Genomic DNA, 16934 nt, shown 5'->3' on the forward strand with positions numbered 1-16934 from the left:
TGCAGTTCTCTGCTTGGAAGCAAGTCCCTCCGAGGCTTTGCTCCCGAGTAAGCGCGAGTGGCGCTGCAGCCTTCAGGGACTTCGCTCCCGGGAAACCCGCCTGCCGAGGGCCTTCGCCCTCGCCCGCCCCCAGCTCCACCCTCTCCGCTCCCTTCCCCGGCGCCGAGGCCATGGCGACTCGCTGGGCTTCGCTGGGCCTCCGAGCCCCGCTCGCTCGCCCTCCTCCCCGCCGCTCTCGCTTCTGGCTAGCGGCGCCCGGCGGCGTCCGCCTGGGCAGCAGCAGCAGCGCCACCCCGGGCGCAGGGGCGCTGGCCAGTTCCCTGGTGCGCACCGGAGGCTTCGTGGGAGGCCGCTGGGTGCAAGCGGCGGCCGCCTTCCCCGTCCGGGACCCGGCCAGCGGCGCGGAGCTGAGCCGGGTGGCGGACTGCGGGGCGGCGGAGGCGCAGGCCGCGGTGAGGGCCGCCTACGAGGCCGGCGCTGCTTGGAGCGGGGCCTCTGCCAAGGTGAGGAAGGGGGACGGCTTGCGGGACGCGGGGAGAGTTTCCAAGGCAGGGGGAGCCGAGCAGGCAAGAGCCCCACTCCAGGCTCCCTCCTGCGCCTGTGCGCAAGAGGGATGGACGCCCGCCGGCGCCTGGTGCACAGCTGTTAAAAGAGAGGAGCCCGGCCTTCCTTGGCATGTGGCCACCCACCGGCATCAGCTGTAGGTCATGGGCAGCAGCCCCACATTGGCGAGGAACGCGCGCGCGCTTCCAGACGCGCCGTGGGGACATCGAGACAGGGTTACCACTCAGAAGGCGCCTGCCGGTTCTGGAGAAAGGGAATGCTCCTCCTTCAAAGAGACTCCCCCCCCCCCCCGGTTTAAACTCAACCAGAGTTTGCGCTGAAGAAGCAGCAGATAAAGGAATGGGTCAATGCTGCTTGTTATTATTTATATGAAGCAGTGCCGGATTTACGTATAAGCTATAGTTTAGGGCCCCACTCTCTTGGGGGGCCCCAAAAAATTGAAAGGAAAAAAACCACACCTGGATGTACATTTCCAAAATATAAGATAAAAAACAAATAAAATAAAACCTACATACAGCAACAGTGCTTTGTGTTGTGTGGGCTCCTATGATGTAAGTAATAGGCCCCGCCTGCTAGCCTGCTCCCTAAAATATCACTGGTTTGCTCATTTCTATATATAGGGTGCCTACATTATGCATGTGCAAGTGGCTTTAGATACCTATTAGGTTCATAAATTACCATACAGCATATATTCAACACCAAAAAACCAGCGGCAGTTTGTTGTTGACAAAGGACAGCTGGGCATATAAAGGGCCCCATTACCTTCAGTAGCTTAGGGCCTCATCAAAATATCAATCATATTGGCACAGTACACATGTATGTTTTTATTGCATTATAAGTAGTCCAGAGACATATTGCTTGAAGTCGTATAAGGCTATGCATAAAGTAAATTCCACTGCATTCAGAAGAGCTTTTTCTCTAGTAAGTGTGGTTTGCAGGGTGGCCTTAAATATATAGGCTTTATTTTGCCTTTCTAAGCTCCAAATACCTGTTTTTAGGGCAGATTTGAAAAAAACATCTACTGGGGTAGATAACCAACTGTTGTATATACTTTGGGGGTATCTCATGGGAAGCAACTCATAAATGAAATAAATAATAAAAAAATAACTTGCACCTTCAGAGTAAAGGAAATCCTCTATTTGTTCATTTGTTTCCCCATTAACTATATTGTGGAGTATGGTGCGTTTTCCCTGCGTATGTATATTCCCTGGGGTACTTTATGTACAATACGTAAGAAACACGGGGAAATCATACATGTATTAATTATAATACCTAAGTTCCATCTTTGAGTGGAGATGCATGTTGTTGTTGTTTAGTCGTGTCCGACTCTTTGTGACCCCATGGACCAGAGCACACCAAATTTAATTTTATCAACTTTTGTTAGTAGTCCTGTTAGAATTGAACCTGAATCTACTTGCAGGATTATTGGGAGACAAGCAAATTTAAATACTGTAAAGCATGCAAGTAATATTGGAGTAATAATAATTTTTGCACTTGGCAGTAATACTTCTAAAACACTATTTCTTTTTCAGGAAAGAGCTGCTTTACTTCGTAAATGGTTTGATTTGATGATAGAGAATAAAGATGACCTTGCAAGGATCATAACAGCAGAGAACGTAAGTATAAAAAGAAGTGGGGGGGGCATATTCCTCAGGGATTTGGGGCTGAATTTCAGGAAGCTAGTTACAAGAATCTCGCCTAGAAGGTGTAGCAGTCAATGGGTGCAGTTCAGACATCATTCCATGTTGCAATATGTCACGACAAATGCAGAAACTTTCATGTGTGACTTTTTGAAGCTCCCCCCCCCCCCAAATAACACAGAAGACCTGATTCCGAAGAATTTGCTTCTAATAAAGTTTGTGTAGAGTTGCAGGTGCAAGCTTGTTTATTTCTTTTAAAATGTTTTAACCTGCTTTTCCTGAGGTCAAAATGGCCGCAGGACATTTAAACAACCATCTAGTAATCTTAAATTATGGATGTTATGCTTCTAAACATCCCAGAAACTAACTTCACATCTTCTAAAATAATTAGGTTTTACGTACTTTATTGAAGGTTGATGAAGGAGAGCAATTCCAAATATCTACATGGATGTTATTCCATAGCCTTGGAGCACTCAGTTGTGAAGACCATGTTTACTGCTGCTGTTCTAACACTGTGAAGGCTCTTGGAAGAAGGCCTGAGTAACTGAACATAAATAGCATGGAAGGCTGAAATACAAAGTAGATGCTACAAGAGAAATATGGAGGTCCAACCTCATATTTCCCTCATAAAAATAGTTCAGGGGTCAACAGGGAAACTTCTAAGGAGACCGTGTGAGGGGACTTTACCCTTTCACGCCAGGTAGTTTCTCCCCGGAAGACTCCATCCATTCTCCCATCTTCTGCTTAGCAGTGCTTAACTTTTTTCTCCAGACAGGTAATAAAAGTAGGCAAGCCCAGCTGAAAAGGAAATTGCCTAGTGGACAGGATTTTTTTGCAGAGGAGAACTAGCAGACGTAGGATGGGTTAAGTACTCTGCCCACTAATTCTTGGTTGCGTGCATCCTACGATGTACATTATCTTAGCAAATATGAGTCTAAATCCACATTTCTAAGACATCTCCTTTATATATGGGCAAAAAAAATGAGAGGCACAAATACAAGATGGGTGACACCTGGCTTGAGAGCAGTACATGTGAAAAGGATCTAGGAGTCTTGGTTGACCACAAACTTGACATGAGCCAACAGTGTGACGCGGCAGCTAAAAAAGCCAATGCAATTCTGGGCTGCATCAATAGGAGTATAGCATCTAGATCAAGGGAAGTAATAGTGCCACTGTATTCTGCTCTGGTCAGACCACACCTGGAGTACTGTGTCCAGTTCTGGGCACCACAATTCAAGAGGGACACTGACAAACTGGAACGTGTCCAGAGGAGGGCAACCAAAATGGTCAAAGGCCTGGAAACGATGCCTTATGAGGAACGGCTAAGGGAGCTGGGCATGTTTAGCCTGCAGAAGAGGAGGTTAAGGGGTGATATGATAGCCATGTTCAAATATATAAAAGGATGTCACATAGAGGAGGGAGAAAGGTTGTTTTCTGCTGCTCCAGAGAAGCGGACACGGAGCAATGGATCCAAACTACAAGAAAGAAGATTCCACCTAAACATTAGGAAGAACTTCCTGACAGTAAGAGCTGTTCGACAGTGGAATTTGCTGCCAAGGAGTGTGGTGGAGTCTCCTACTTTGGAGGTCTTTAAGCAGAGGCTTGACAACCATATGTCAGGAGTGCTCTGATGGTGTTTCCTGCTTGGCAGGGGGTTGGACTCGATGGCCCTTGTGGTCTCTTCCAACTCTATGATTCTATGATTCTATATGCAAAGACTATCTAAGCCTTTGACTCTTAAGGTTTGTACCAGACGGAGGAGGACTTTAAAGGCAAGTGCCAGCACCTGGAAGGCAGTTTAGACATTTTAAAATCGCACTTTAGAATGAAAAACAAACATGATCACACAAACCCTTCATTGTAATCATTTTGTTGGGGGAGAGACGTTTTGTAGTTCTCTGAATGTGAATGTCTGCATTTTGAATCATTCACAGGGGAAACCCCTAAAGGAAGCACAGGGTGAAATTCTTTATTCTGCTTCTTTCTTGGAATGGTTTGCTGAAGAAGCTCGGCGCATTTATGGTGACATCATCCCATCTTCTGCAAAGGACAGAAGAGTTCTAGTTCTTAAGCAGCCTGTGGGAGTTGCTGCCATCATTACTCCTGTGAGTTCAGCTGACTGTTTAAGTCAGACTTTTAATATTCAAAAGAGGCAGGATTAGTGATGCCCTGAGGCCAATGAATTAAAATTCTTACAATGAAATCTCAAATTTTGCACAGAATATACACATTGTAAATGCGTTGAAATATTTGTGCTATGCTAGGTAAAGGTCAAGGACCCCTGACAGTTAAGTCCAGTTGCAAACGACTCTGGGGTTGCGGCGCTCATCTCGCTTTACTGGCCGAGGGAGCCGACGTTTGTCCACAGACAGTTTTTTCCGGGTCATGTGGCCAGCATGACTAAGCTGCTCCTGGTGAAATTAAAGCAGTGCACGGAAACACTGTTTACCTTCCCACTGGAGTTGTACCTATTTATCTACTTGCACTTTGACGTGCTTTTGAACTGCTAGGTAAGCAGGAGCTGGGACCGAGCAAAGGGAGCTCACCTTTTCTCACCTTTTCACCCCTTGCCTTTTCCTGTAAGACCTATTACAGTCGTTAAGAGTCGTCAACAGGCTCATCTCAGCTATCTGCCAATCTCCCATTCCCACCACCCTTCTGAGTAATACCCCTCCCCACCTTCTCACTATATAGAAGGATGTGGCAACTTCTGTTTCAGTGTATCTGAAGAAGTGTGCATGCACACGAAAGCTCATACCAAGAACTAACTTAGTTGGTCTTTAAGGTGCTACTGGAAGGAATTTTTTTATTTCATTCAATGGAAGTTAAGGTCCCATTTTGTTGGTGGAAAGGAGAGTGGCTTTTATACATGGTTTGATGGTATCTAGAAGTTGCCAGGGTCTCAGGAGCAGATGGATCAAACAACAGCCAAGGATCTTAAAAGCTTTCTATCTTGCTAATTTCCCTCTCAAATTTCAGAACTTGCCAGTTGTTTTATTGTACCAATGTGACCTGTTTCTTCAATTTAGTGGAATTTTCCAAGTGCTATGATTACAAGGAAAGTCGGTGCTGCTTTGGCAGCTGGCTGCACAGTGGTGGTGAAACCAGCAGAAGATACACCCTTATCTGCTTTAGCACTTGCTGAGGTGAGATTTTTATATTGATGAACAGTGGATTAATTATTACTATTTATTGCACTTACTAGTCATTTTTTTCTAAGTCACTCTGAGTTATTTGTAGAATAGTACAAAGACTGAAACCAGTATAAAGCTAAAAATGGAATAAAAATCTAAAAGAATTCATATACAATATATAAAAGGCAGATTAACGTTTTGGTTATTTTTAAAAATAAGATTATTGAAATTATGTATGGTTTTTAAATGCTTGTGACACACTTGCAAGAAGACAAAGCTCAGCACCATCTTCAGCCTGTTATTTATCATTATTATCATTATTATCTAATTCTAACCTTTTGTGCAAATGAACAGTTTCATGCCACTATTTTTTCGCTGCAGCTTGCAAATCGGGCTGGAATACCTGCAGGAGTGTATAATGTTGTTCCCTGTTCTAGACAACAGGCAGTAGCAGTTGGGGAAGTGATGTGCACTGATCCTTTGGTAGCCAAGATCTCTTTTACAGGCTCAACGGCTACAGGAAAGGTAAGCTTCTCAATGTTGGCTCGTAAACTGCTGCAAATTTGTGGCTAAAATACATAGCTAAAATGCAGTTGCTAATTGGTTAGGTGTTATCTTGTCTAGTTTATCTTGTTTTTTATAATTTTTTTATTGATTTTCATTATAACAAAAATCACATTAAATAAAATATTTAAAATAAAATAAAAAAGAAATAAAAATTAAAAACTTCACAGTGCTGTTTATACATTCAATAAAACATCCAAATGTGGGATTTCTCAAATGCCTTGACTTCCCTCTACCCCCTCCTGCCGTTCCATTGTTTTATGATTAATTCATGCATGTCCATGTAATATTATTCATCTAATTGTATCCAGTTCTATCTTTTATCATAATAATGCAAATGTTTCTTAAAATCCTGCTAATGTATCAACTTGTATACAATGCTTTGATATATATGCAATAAAGACTTCCCAATCCCATTTTTAAATTTGTTATTGTTTTGATTTCTAAGTTTCTCTGTTAATTTAGCCATTTCTGCATATTCCATTAACTTAATTTGCTAATCTTTTTTTGTTGGGATCTTTTCCTCTTTCCAACATTGGGCTATCAATAGTCATGATAGCCCAATCTATCATGAATATTGATAGCCCGCATGATAGCCCGCTGTAGTCACATACATAAAAATATATCTATATCTATATCTAGTCTTGTCTACTTTGACCCTTTCTGCCATCCCTTGAAACTCAGTCTGAAACCAGTAGTCGTTTTCCATTCACTTACAAAATTGGATCTACTCATCTCAGACCAGTGTCTTAATGCATGCATAGTGGTATTAAAAAGAATGGGGCTGTTTCACAGATTCACATCTATTGCTTGAGAGAACATCCCATGTCCAAGGCTGGGCACTGTGTATAATTAGGTAAATTATACTGTGGTTTTAACATTTGTTGGAAGCTGCTCAGAGTGGCTGGGGCATACTACTACTACTGCTGCTGCTACTACTACTATTTATTATTATCATCATCATCTAAAATAAGCACTAAAGACTTTGAGATCTACATTTACTCCTTAGATTAGAAAAATGAGTGGGTAGTGTCAGGGAACTGACATCAGAGCGAGAGGCGAAGGGGAGGCTCCCAGATGATGCTGGCGAAGGACCCAGCAGCAGAGGGAGAAACAGCTCAGTAGAGGGGGAAGCCAATCAGCGCAACACCGGGGATAAAGGGAGGCAGACGGGGGGAAGTAGAGAGAGGGCTCCAGGACTCTTCACTGGACATCAGTGAGGAGAGCCCAGGTCCTCCACTACCCACGCCTTCCCTGCGCAGAAGACTCCCGCGCAGTGAGAGGAGGAGGAGGAGGAGACTGGGTGTCAAACAACTTTTATGTTGGAAGAGATTCAAGAAACGCCCACTGACGGATTCTGCCAGCGACTGAGGCAGCCACGATGAGGAGGGGCTGTGCAGTCAGAAAGGTTTAACAAGGCAAATTAACCAAGAAAGGCACCAGTTTACGCACGAGTAACTCATACCCATTACAGGTAGTTTAGTAGGGAACTCGTGATTTCAACTACAGAGTATTCTCTCGGCATTCAAAAAAAGCTAAGTTTGTATAATTCATCTTTGTAGGTGTACAGCTTTCTGTGTTTCCTGTGTACTTGCAGATATTGCTGCGCCATGCTGCCGGCACTGTGAAGAGGGTCTCCATGGAGCTCGGAGGACACGCTCCATTCATAGTGTTTGATAGTGCTGATGTAGACAAAGCGGTAGCAGGAGCTTTAGCTTCCAAATACAGAAATTCAGGCCAGGTGAGATTAATCTCCGCTCTTTGTTGAATCTGTTTTTCCCCCTACTGCACTTGCAGATAATTTGAGCACTGCTCTTTTACAAATTTGGTTATGCCTTGTACTGGGGGGGGGGGGACACAAGCAAAGACGTTTCACCCCTCATTCTTGATCTATAAAAAGCAGATGTCATAATAATAAGTCTGACAGTTCAGAATACAACCCAGCTATAATTAAGCAGAGTTCAGTTACAGTGGGACCATTACATTCTGATTTACTTAGAAGTGTTTAGAAGTGTTATTGATTTCAAGGGGAGTTTATTCATGCTTGGGTGGAAGTCCAATTCTGGGACACTTTGAGTCTACACTAGCTGTACAGACTAAACCCTTGGCTTTAATTTGGAGGGCAATACTTAAAGCTTTTGCCTTTTCCTTTACTTTTAACCTCTCTTGTGGTTAGCTAGTGTTGCCCTCTGAAGACTTCTGCCCTCAGCATTCGTCACACTGGAACCTAGTTTGAAACCTGACATTGTTGCTCATGAAACTCAGTTGTGTTCCTGATGAAGGTAGAAACCATAGCATTTGCGTGTAAAACGGAATGTTTCCATGCCTCCCATGATACACAGCCAAGTACAAACAGAGCTCAGTAGGATATTCCACAAATATTAATTGCACATTTCGTAGTTTTATGTCAATCCTACTAATGATTTTAATAGTTTACAATAAATTTTTAAATGCATTATGTATTTTCACCATTCCTTATTAAAATTTGATTCTTCCTGATTCCTAATTCTTCCAGTCAGTTTTGCCATTTCAGCAAAGTCTGTCAATTTTATCTGCCAGTCTTCCTTGGTAGGGACTGTATTTTCTTTCCATCTCTGAGCTAGCAGAGTCCAGACAGCTGTAGTCACGTACATGAATAATGTCTTCTGGTCATTTGGAATCTCTGCACCTAAAATTCCTAAAAGAAAAGCTTCTGGTTTCTTAAGAGAAAGCTTTCCATAACATTTTTTTCAACTCATTATATATATCATCTCCCAGAATGCTTTTACCACTTTACACATCCGCTACATATGATAAAAGGTTCCCTCTTTCTCTTTACATTTCCAGCATACATTTGGTCTTGATTTATACATTTTGGCTTATTAAATTTCTACCCCACCCTTCCTCCCAAAGGAGCCCATGACATTAAACAACAAAGCACTAGTCTATGCCTAACTGAAAACAAACACGATTTCTTTTGACTTTAGACCTGTGTGTGTACAAACCGCTTCTTGGTGCAAAAAGGGATCCACGATGCATTCGTAGAAAAGTTTGCACGAGCCATTAAGTCAGAGCTACGGATTGGCAATGGGTTTGATGAAGGGACAACTCAGGGACCGCTAATTAATGAAAAAGCTGTGGAAAAGGTAAGTGTTTTGTTTTTAATTTTTTTGTGGTACGAAGAGGTATTGCCAAGTTACGTTTGTTGGCTATGCCAGTGGAATAATAACGAACTACAAAATTCTACTTGGGATATGAAAACCGCCCTTTTGTGGGGTGGGAGAGCCTAACACTGCACTTGCTTTCTTTCTCTTAGGTTGAAAAACATATTCACGATGCTGTTTCCCAAGGAGCGTCCATAGTTACAGGAGGGAAAAGGCACAGTTACGGGAAGAATTTTTTTGAACCGACTCTTCTCAGCAATGTCACAACACGCATGTTGTGCACACAAGAGGAGACTTTTGGTCCTTTGGCCCCAGTTATGAAGTAAGAGTTTATTCTGCAGATCACACATTAACAAACTTTGATTATTACATCAAAAATGGCAATTTCTGCCAGGGATACTCTTCTGCATAATGACTCCTGTTAACCTTACCATATTACACACTTGGAGGCAAGATGGATTGTGATAAGCATAGAAGTAGTTCGCAACAGGAAACAGCTGACATTTCTCCTACTTATTACATGTGACCCTGCCAGACAATTCCTGGATTCAGGATCACGCTCCCAAGTATAATGTTTGAATTGGCAAGGAACTGTCCCTACACAAATATACTCTGCGATAGCCACAATTGCAACTGTGTTTTTTGGAACCATCGCAGTCATGGAAGTGCAATACAGTTTACTCATATAGTGATGGCTTCACTGCTAATTCACATTTCTCAAAGTCAGCGACAGTCAGGAGGGATTATGTGGAGTGAAAGTATCTGGCTGGCAGTGGGGAACTTTCCCTTATTTTATATTGCCATGTATAAAGACAACAGCACCCCTTTCCCAACTTCGGGTAGAAAATTTGCAGACTGTGTCAGTCATTTTGTGTTATATATATATATACAGTATATATATATATATATATATATATATATATATATATATATATATGCAGGTTTTGGTGTCTTCGGGTGTCTTCCCGTGTAAGAGTCGGGGTGTCTGGGCGACGTTTCGACGAGGTCTCACTCGTCATCTTCAGGCTGGTGCTTTCGGCTTCTTGTGAAAACACTCAAGATATCCCTCAAGTAATTAAGGAACAAAAGAAGAAAAGACACACTAATCTAGGAACTTCCTCTCTGCCCAGAACGTTGGAGGCTATACACCACACCCCTCAACAGTATTTATAGAAACTCAAACACCAGATTCTGCTCTGTTCCAGTAACAAGAAGCCGAAAGCACCAGCCTGAAGATGACGAGTGAGACCTCGTCGAAACGTCGCCCAGACACCCCGACTCTTACACGGGAAGACACCCGAAGACACCAAAACCTGCATTCCTGTACCCGTGAAAATCTACGAAAGCATATATATATATATATATATATATATATATATATATATATATGTATATAAAATATAAGCAGGTATCACCATAGATTTCTTTTGAAAACTTTAGTAGTATGCATCCCAGGCATAATCTTGTTACAATTATTTATGGAGAAAGGTAGGTATTTCAAAACCATGTCAAAATACAATAAAATGCCTATGCCTTTAATTTCTGATCTGTTAGCGCTTTTCGCAGTCTTTTCATGATCATTTTTCATGTGTCCTGAAGTTTGCACAAGTGTGTAATAATGAAGCCACTTGCCTCTTTCACAGTGATGCCCACATTCTAGCTTCTCTGGTGCCTCAATTTTATTTTTATTTCTTATATAGCTTGGGTAGGTAGTGCTTGAATAGACTTTTCCCAAGGGATTTCCTGAGGGAAACTGTTCTGGATGTGCTAAAATGTTGCAAATGTTGACTTACTGGGAAGGCTTGTCTCATGGTGTGGGAATATTGTTTGCATTATGTGTGGTGAGGCACACCACCAACCCTCTTCTAATATGTTTCAAACACTATGGAGTGACCTGGATGTCAAAATATATTTACATTAGGTCTCGCATTTGCTTAGCTATATTCCAGCAAATGCTCATTGAAGAAATTATGTGGTGGTTTTGGTAGCCATTCCCAACCTTTTTCTTAGGGCAAAATTTAATGTCACCAATGGACTTCACTTCCCCAGATTCTGGACTGCATGGGCAGAGACTGTAAAAGTCTCTATTGTGCAAGCAAATAGCCATTGTTGAATGTCACCTTTAGAAAATTATTCCCCATTTCCCCACCATTTTATTTTAACCTGATGAAACTGCATAGGATTTACTTATCTTCCCAAAATCGGTGTCATTTTTAAACAAGCAAATGTATTGCTGATGTTGGAAAACATCGTGTAACTTTTATACGAGCTTAATTCATGGGAAGTTATGGAAATCTGTGTCAGTCAAGAGAGTGGGGGTGCCATCATGAATTTCGCATGGAAGAGACCTCTAATTGCACACCACTTGCAATAAAGCAGTTCTTCCATTATTATTTACATCTCCTATTAATACTTTTGCAGGTTTGATACAGAGGAGGAAGCTCTTGACATAGCAAATTCAGCCAATGTGGGCTTAGCAGGTATGTGAGCTCTTAATACTGCAAATCTACAATGCTTAAGGAGGCAAGATGGGGTATGGTTCAAGCTACCAGGCCACATCTTGACTTTACTATTTCAAGCTTAGAAAAATGACCTTTCTCCCGCAAAACAACAAATAAAAAACTCCAAACTGTTTTTTATTCAATGCTACAAATTGCAGGTTATTTCTACTCCCGAGACCCAGCCCAGATCTGGAGAGTTGCAGAGAAGCTTGAGGTTGGGATGGTGGGCGTTAATGAAGGCATCGTGTCTGCCGTGGAGTGCCCTTTCGGTGGCGTAAAACAATCTGGGCTGGGAAGAGAAGGTTCAAAATACGGTATTGATGAATATTTGGAAATAAAGTATGTCTGTTTTGGAGGTTTATAGTAGCCATTTGTTAGGAGTCTAACCTATTCAGAATGCCTAGAAAACAACCTTTGGGGGCATTCATAAGCTTTAGCAAGATCATTTGTGATTTTTCATTCCCTCTTAAAATGGAAGTAATAATGTTTTTGTAGAAACGTCATTACTTGTAAACATGACGATACATATAGAACAACTCTGGTATTCTGTGTACACAGGTTGTAGGAATATAGGTTTATTTATATTACCTGTCTTAACCATAACACAGGGACAAATAATGTTTCAATTCCCGATTGTGTTTCAGAGGAATTTGGAAAACTTTACTAATTAAGATGTATGATTTACCTTGAGTGTCTGTTAGGAGGGAAAGGAAGGATAGAAATAAATGTTTTGGGAGAGTAGCAAAGTAGGAAAAAGATACTCATTTACCCTTTCCATGCACTGAGCCAGGTGTGAAATAACTGAATAATTGTGCCAAATGTTGACTGTTTCTTTTTCTAATGTTTATATTATTTTCTGGTTGCCTGTCTTAGGGCTTCTAGGAAATCTTTTCTAGGGAAAGATGTATTGCACTTTTTCATATCGTTCTTCAGCTCTTGGCTGGAGCTGAAAAATGGCCTTGAAGGTATATGCACAGTTCTGACAGAATCCTCCCTATTACTTACAATAGGACTAGAGCATCCCTAAGGAGATACTTGTGATTTGCTCCTAGCAGCTGAGCCTTGTGACCAAATTATCATGTATTAGTACAACAGCACAGAGATACGAACATAAACTGTTTTGTATGGGCGGGGTAACATTGTGTCTTGCAAAAGCTGTAATGCACTGAGACCAACTTGGACCAATAGCTCCACAAGGAATTAATATTTATTTGAAGCGCCACAGCACACAAGCTTACACCTCCATAGCCCATTACACTGCTCTAGAGTTCTGTTTCCTATGTCTATTCTTGCCAAATAATATTTTTTCTCTGAAAGACTTGTCTGATCCTCCATGGCCCTCCTGCTCATTCTAGAGATTACAGAAAGCAGTAAACTTGGTACAAGAGAAAAAGCTTAAGACCTGGGGAAAGAGGGGGGACTATGTGGGAGGACTTTAAAGCTTCCTCCATGAACCTATTTGAATAACAGTGGCATACAGCTAGAATCCCAAAAGTTGTTTGTTTTACCACCACAAGTTAAGACTTTTGATGGCACAAGATAAAAGCACTTTTGTGCTCTTTCCGGTGAGCTTTAATGTTACCTGCACGTGCTCCATCAGGTCTTTTCTGTATGAGCTGCTGTTACGTTCGAAAGATAAAAAGATTTAACAGTTCTGCTTTGCTACTGCTGCATTCAATTGAACATGCACTTTATTTACATTGCAAAACTTCATTTGACATTTTGCAATATGTTTTTAAGTGGACTTAGCTGTGCAATCCCGTTCCCTGTCAAATCTGCTTGCGATCCAAAGGGCTGCTTCAGATAAACCAAAAGGGCTTGGAACAAACATTTGAGGTCTTCCTTAAGTGGGAAGCTTCTGCCATTTCACAGACAGTTCTAAGAGACACCACTTGGCTTGAGAAGTAGTTTTCAGTGTAGCCACAAGCATCTAGCATTCAGGAGAAACATAAATCCAGATCTCATTCGGACACAGAACTAGTTGCTTGTTTCTCCCTATTTTCATATATGTTCATTAACCTCCAAAATTGATACAGGTCAGCTAAGCTTATTTTGGGTGACTTTGTAGTACAAAACATTGGTTCTGCTGTATTATATTAGGTATAGGTTAAACAGTGGCACTATAGCGACTCCTAAAAAGCACATTATGTAGCACTAATTGCTATTCCTTTAAAAAAAAAAATACAACCAAGATGAACCTTGGTTGTAATGCCAACAAACTGAGTAGTTCCTGAAGAAATCACTGTCAAATGGGACTGAGGAAGAATAATTAATCTATATAATCTTACATACTTTTTTAAAAAAACCCAGCAACAATAATTTTTACATTTGTGGGCATATAGGCTGGTACCACAGACTGATCTACAGTCTTACAGACAAGTCTAGAAATGCTTCCTGTTATATTATTTAAGGCAGTTGCTCTACATGTAATTCAAAATCTGAAACACACACAAATACAAAACTAAAACAATCTAGGGATTCAATACAGCCCAAGCTTGTCAACGCTCCTCCTTTGAGGAAAAAGAAGCAAAACATTTGAGAAGCACAAATTGTTCAAGTGTAACAAGATACTACTAGCCTCATTGGAGAAATTTTCTCTTGGGGCTGGATCAGCTAAGTGTTAATATGCAATTGTATGGTATGTTTACATAAAAAATAACAAGAGCTGTTATATGTTTGTATACAGTAATTAACTAACAGAAGGTGATACTTGAATTCTTACATTTCACTTTTGTGTGTAGATTTGCTTTGGGTGTTGGGAAAACAGCTGTGTGTAATAAATGTTTAACTTTAAAATTGGTGGACATTCACATCTACTGTCAGATCTGTGACATTTTGTAAGCGTATTAAAAAAATAATAAAATCCTACATTGGTATGAGTATTCTTCAACACAGGGCTGGAGAAGTTGTGACCCTTCAGATATTGTTAAGCTCCAGCTCCCAGTGAACACAGGCAAGTGTCAGGTATGATGTGAGTTTGTAGTACCATCACCTGGAGGACCAGGCAGGTGCACTAGTTCTGCCTTGGAGACAAAATGGGAAAGCCACTTATTTCATTGGACCAACTTCTGCTGGTGAAAGGATATGCAAGCCCTCAAGTTGCACAGACAACTTCTAGAAGACACAAAACCAAGGTTCCTAAAGCTGAACTGTATATTGAGAAAAATTGGTTACACAGGTGTAATATATGTTTGCTTTGTGTGACTTCAGGTAAAGAACAGTTGAATCGCTAATTTTTCAATACTTGAGACACATGACACTTTACTCTCCAGGGGTAAAAATCATCACAGTGCCTTAAAACTTCGGTTTAGCCCGTTCTTCTTTGTTTACAGCAACATTTGGGTTAAGCCCCTAGCATGAAATTTAAACCTTTTTTTTTACAAATTTGTGCTTATCTTCGTGTTTATCATGAAGGGAGAGTGCTGATGCACACACAGAAACCCGATGACAATTAGTTCTTGTTCAGTAAACATGTTTTATGAGCATTGTTAGATATTAAGACTAGGTGATTTCTGGCCCACATTTTCACTACACAGAATGCCACAGTCAATGGAGTTGAGCACATCTGATTTACTCTCAGCACTTCACAAGGCAAATGAAGGAAAGGAGTTAAAACTTCCAGGACCGGTTATTAAATCAATGTACCCACAAAAGCTGCAGTTTTCAAAGAACGTGGAATGATTTTGCAAGCCTTTCTTCAGCAAAATAGACAGAAGAGGGTCAAATTGGTGGCATATGGCATGTGCCACCAATTTCTCCCAAGTATAGAACCTTCTCCCAAGTGTGGCATCCACTCACAAGAAGGAGGTAGCAACAGGCTTGAAATTTTACTCGGATCTTTCCTTTCTTCCAGCAACTTGGGCTTGCCAGACAGGAAGTCTGCTACCCAAATACTAACGTCCTTTACTGCAGTTAGGTTGCTTCAGATAATGCCTTGAGTCCTTTGAAAAAAATGATTTCAACTCCACTGCTTTACCAAAGCAGATGTCACAAAAACCCCTTTTCATCAACCCTCTTATTTGTTAAACTAAAAGTGACCGGAAGAAGATGGAGGCTATAGCCGCACACTGCTTTTTTTTTTTTTAATAACTCAAGGTACTGGCATACTGGTGTGTCTTTGTACAGATGCATAGCCACTGTTTTCTAAAGGAAACAACAATATAAGGTAGCTTTCCTATGTGCTCCTTGTAATGTAACAGTCTTGAGCAATAACCTTTTATATGGAAACCATCTCCAACTATTTTTAGACTTGAAAACCCTTTCACCTAACCCATGTGGTGAGTTAAAATACGTTATTGGTTAAAGAAATGAAGGGGAAAGTCCACCGCGTCCATTTCCTTTTCTACTATGCTGGAAGTTTATCATCCCGTCTCCCACCAGTATAGTTTGGGAGGGGGGTGGTGAAGGAGCAGCAGCATAGCTTTAGCACATGTCCTTCCACTGCAGCCTCTTCATTTATCTGTTCTTTGAGCTGTAGCTGAAGGAGACACCATTCTTCATGGAACCATTCATGGCATTCCTTGGGTTCTCTCTTTCAACCTTCTCTCTGCTGAAGATGGTGTCCTGGTCACTGTCAAACTCTGACTCTGAAACCATCAGGCTGGAATTGTGTTCTGTGCTTCTGTGCTTTATACCTGAGATAGGGAGGAGATGGGAAGCAGAAGAGTCTTTGCAACGTCTGCTTACTATTTGATCTCCGTTATCTCATCCGCAATGTCAAATTGAGGAAGTAATGTTACGTCTTACTACCATAAACCATCACCCAGAGCCACACCACCACAAGCAATCCAACATGAACATGGAGTGCTAACTCTTTCTAAAGAAGAAGAAGAGGAGTTTGGATTAGATATCCCGCTTTATCACTACCCGAAGGAGTCTCAAAGCGGCTAACATTCTCCTTTCCCTTCCTCCCCCACAACAAACACTCTGTGAGGTGAGTGAGAGAAGTGTGACTGGCCCAAGGTCACCCAGCAGCTGCAGGTGGAGGAGCGGAGACGCAAACCCGGTTCACCAGATTACGAGTCTACCGCTCTTAACCACTACACCACACTGGCTCTCCTTTCCATGCAATGTTCCAGGTGACATGTAAATAAGCCTATTGACATCTCTGCTAGAGTCTGCTGCTCCTTCTGTTATGATCCAATAGACGAGTGGCGATGCTACTCAACTAAATAATTGGACGAGCACAAGGGACTTCCTCCCACACGTGCCCTGTACCGTTCCCAAATCTACTCCAGAGGGTTGAGGAAACTCTCAGAGCAGTTTTAAAGAGGGGAGTGTTCTGTTGCACAGATAAATCCTTGCACTGATTGAATCAGTGACTTAGTACTACCACACACATGCCCTGCGAGCCCGTCATCAAGGAACACAACTGCCTGTCTTTGGGAC

At 41.7% G+C, this 16934-nt stretch overlaps 3 protein-coding genes across 11 annotated transcripts in view; 1 reads left to right on the forward strand and 2 right to left on the reverse strand.

The window, feature by feature from the left end:
* The window catches only part of GPLD1 (glycosylphosphatidylinositol specific phospholipase D1), a 29165-nt gene extending 28239 nt beyond the window's left edge, over nt 1–926 (reverse strand). For 2 of the 3 annotated variants that reach the window (XM_082234979.1, XM_082234975.1), the window contains exon 1: nt 690–803. The gene's annotated coding sequence lies outside the window, so the exon portion shown is untranslated. Of the gene's footprint in view, nt 1–689 lie in introns of all 3 variants that reach the window. The other variant, XM_082234980.1, reaches the window with a different exon arrangement.
* Nucleotides 134–14414, forward strand: ALDH5A1 (aldehyde dehydrogenase 5 family member A1). Its single transcript, XM_082234996.1, has 10 exons — nt 134–503; nt 2097–2180; nt 4139–4309; nt 5234–5350; nt 5720–5863; nt 7500–7643; nt 8869–9027; nt 9198–9367; nt 11467–11525; nt 11705–14414. The coding sequence occupies exons 1-10, from the start codon at nt 171–173 to the stop codon at nt 11908–11910; spliced, it is 1587 nt and encodes a 528-aa protein (XP_082091122.1). The 5' UTR covers nt 134–170; the 3' UTR covers nt 11911–14414.
* KIAA0319 overlaps nt 13848–16934 on the reverse strand; it is a 42891-nt gene continuing 39804 nt past the window's right edge. For all 7 annotated transcript variants that reach the window (XM_082234964.1, XM_082234960.1, XM_082234959.1 and 4 more), the window contains one exon: nt 13848–16180. In XM_082234964.1, the coding sequence (XP_082091090.1) occupies nt 16002–16180 (179 nt within the window). In that variant the 3' untranslated portion in view covers nt 13848–16001. The remainder of the gene's footprint in view (nt 16181–16934) is intronic.

Source organism: Podarcis vaucheri (assembly GCF_965113315.1).
Source record: "Podarcis vaucheri genome assembly, chromosome: 8".
Classification (NCBI taxonomy): Eukaryota; Metazoa; Chordata; class Lepidosauria; order Squamata; family Lacertidae; genus Podarcis; species Podarcis vaucheri.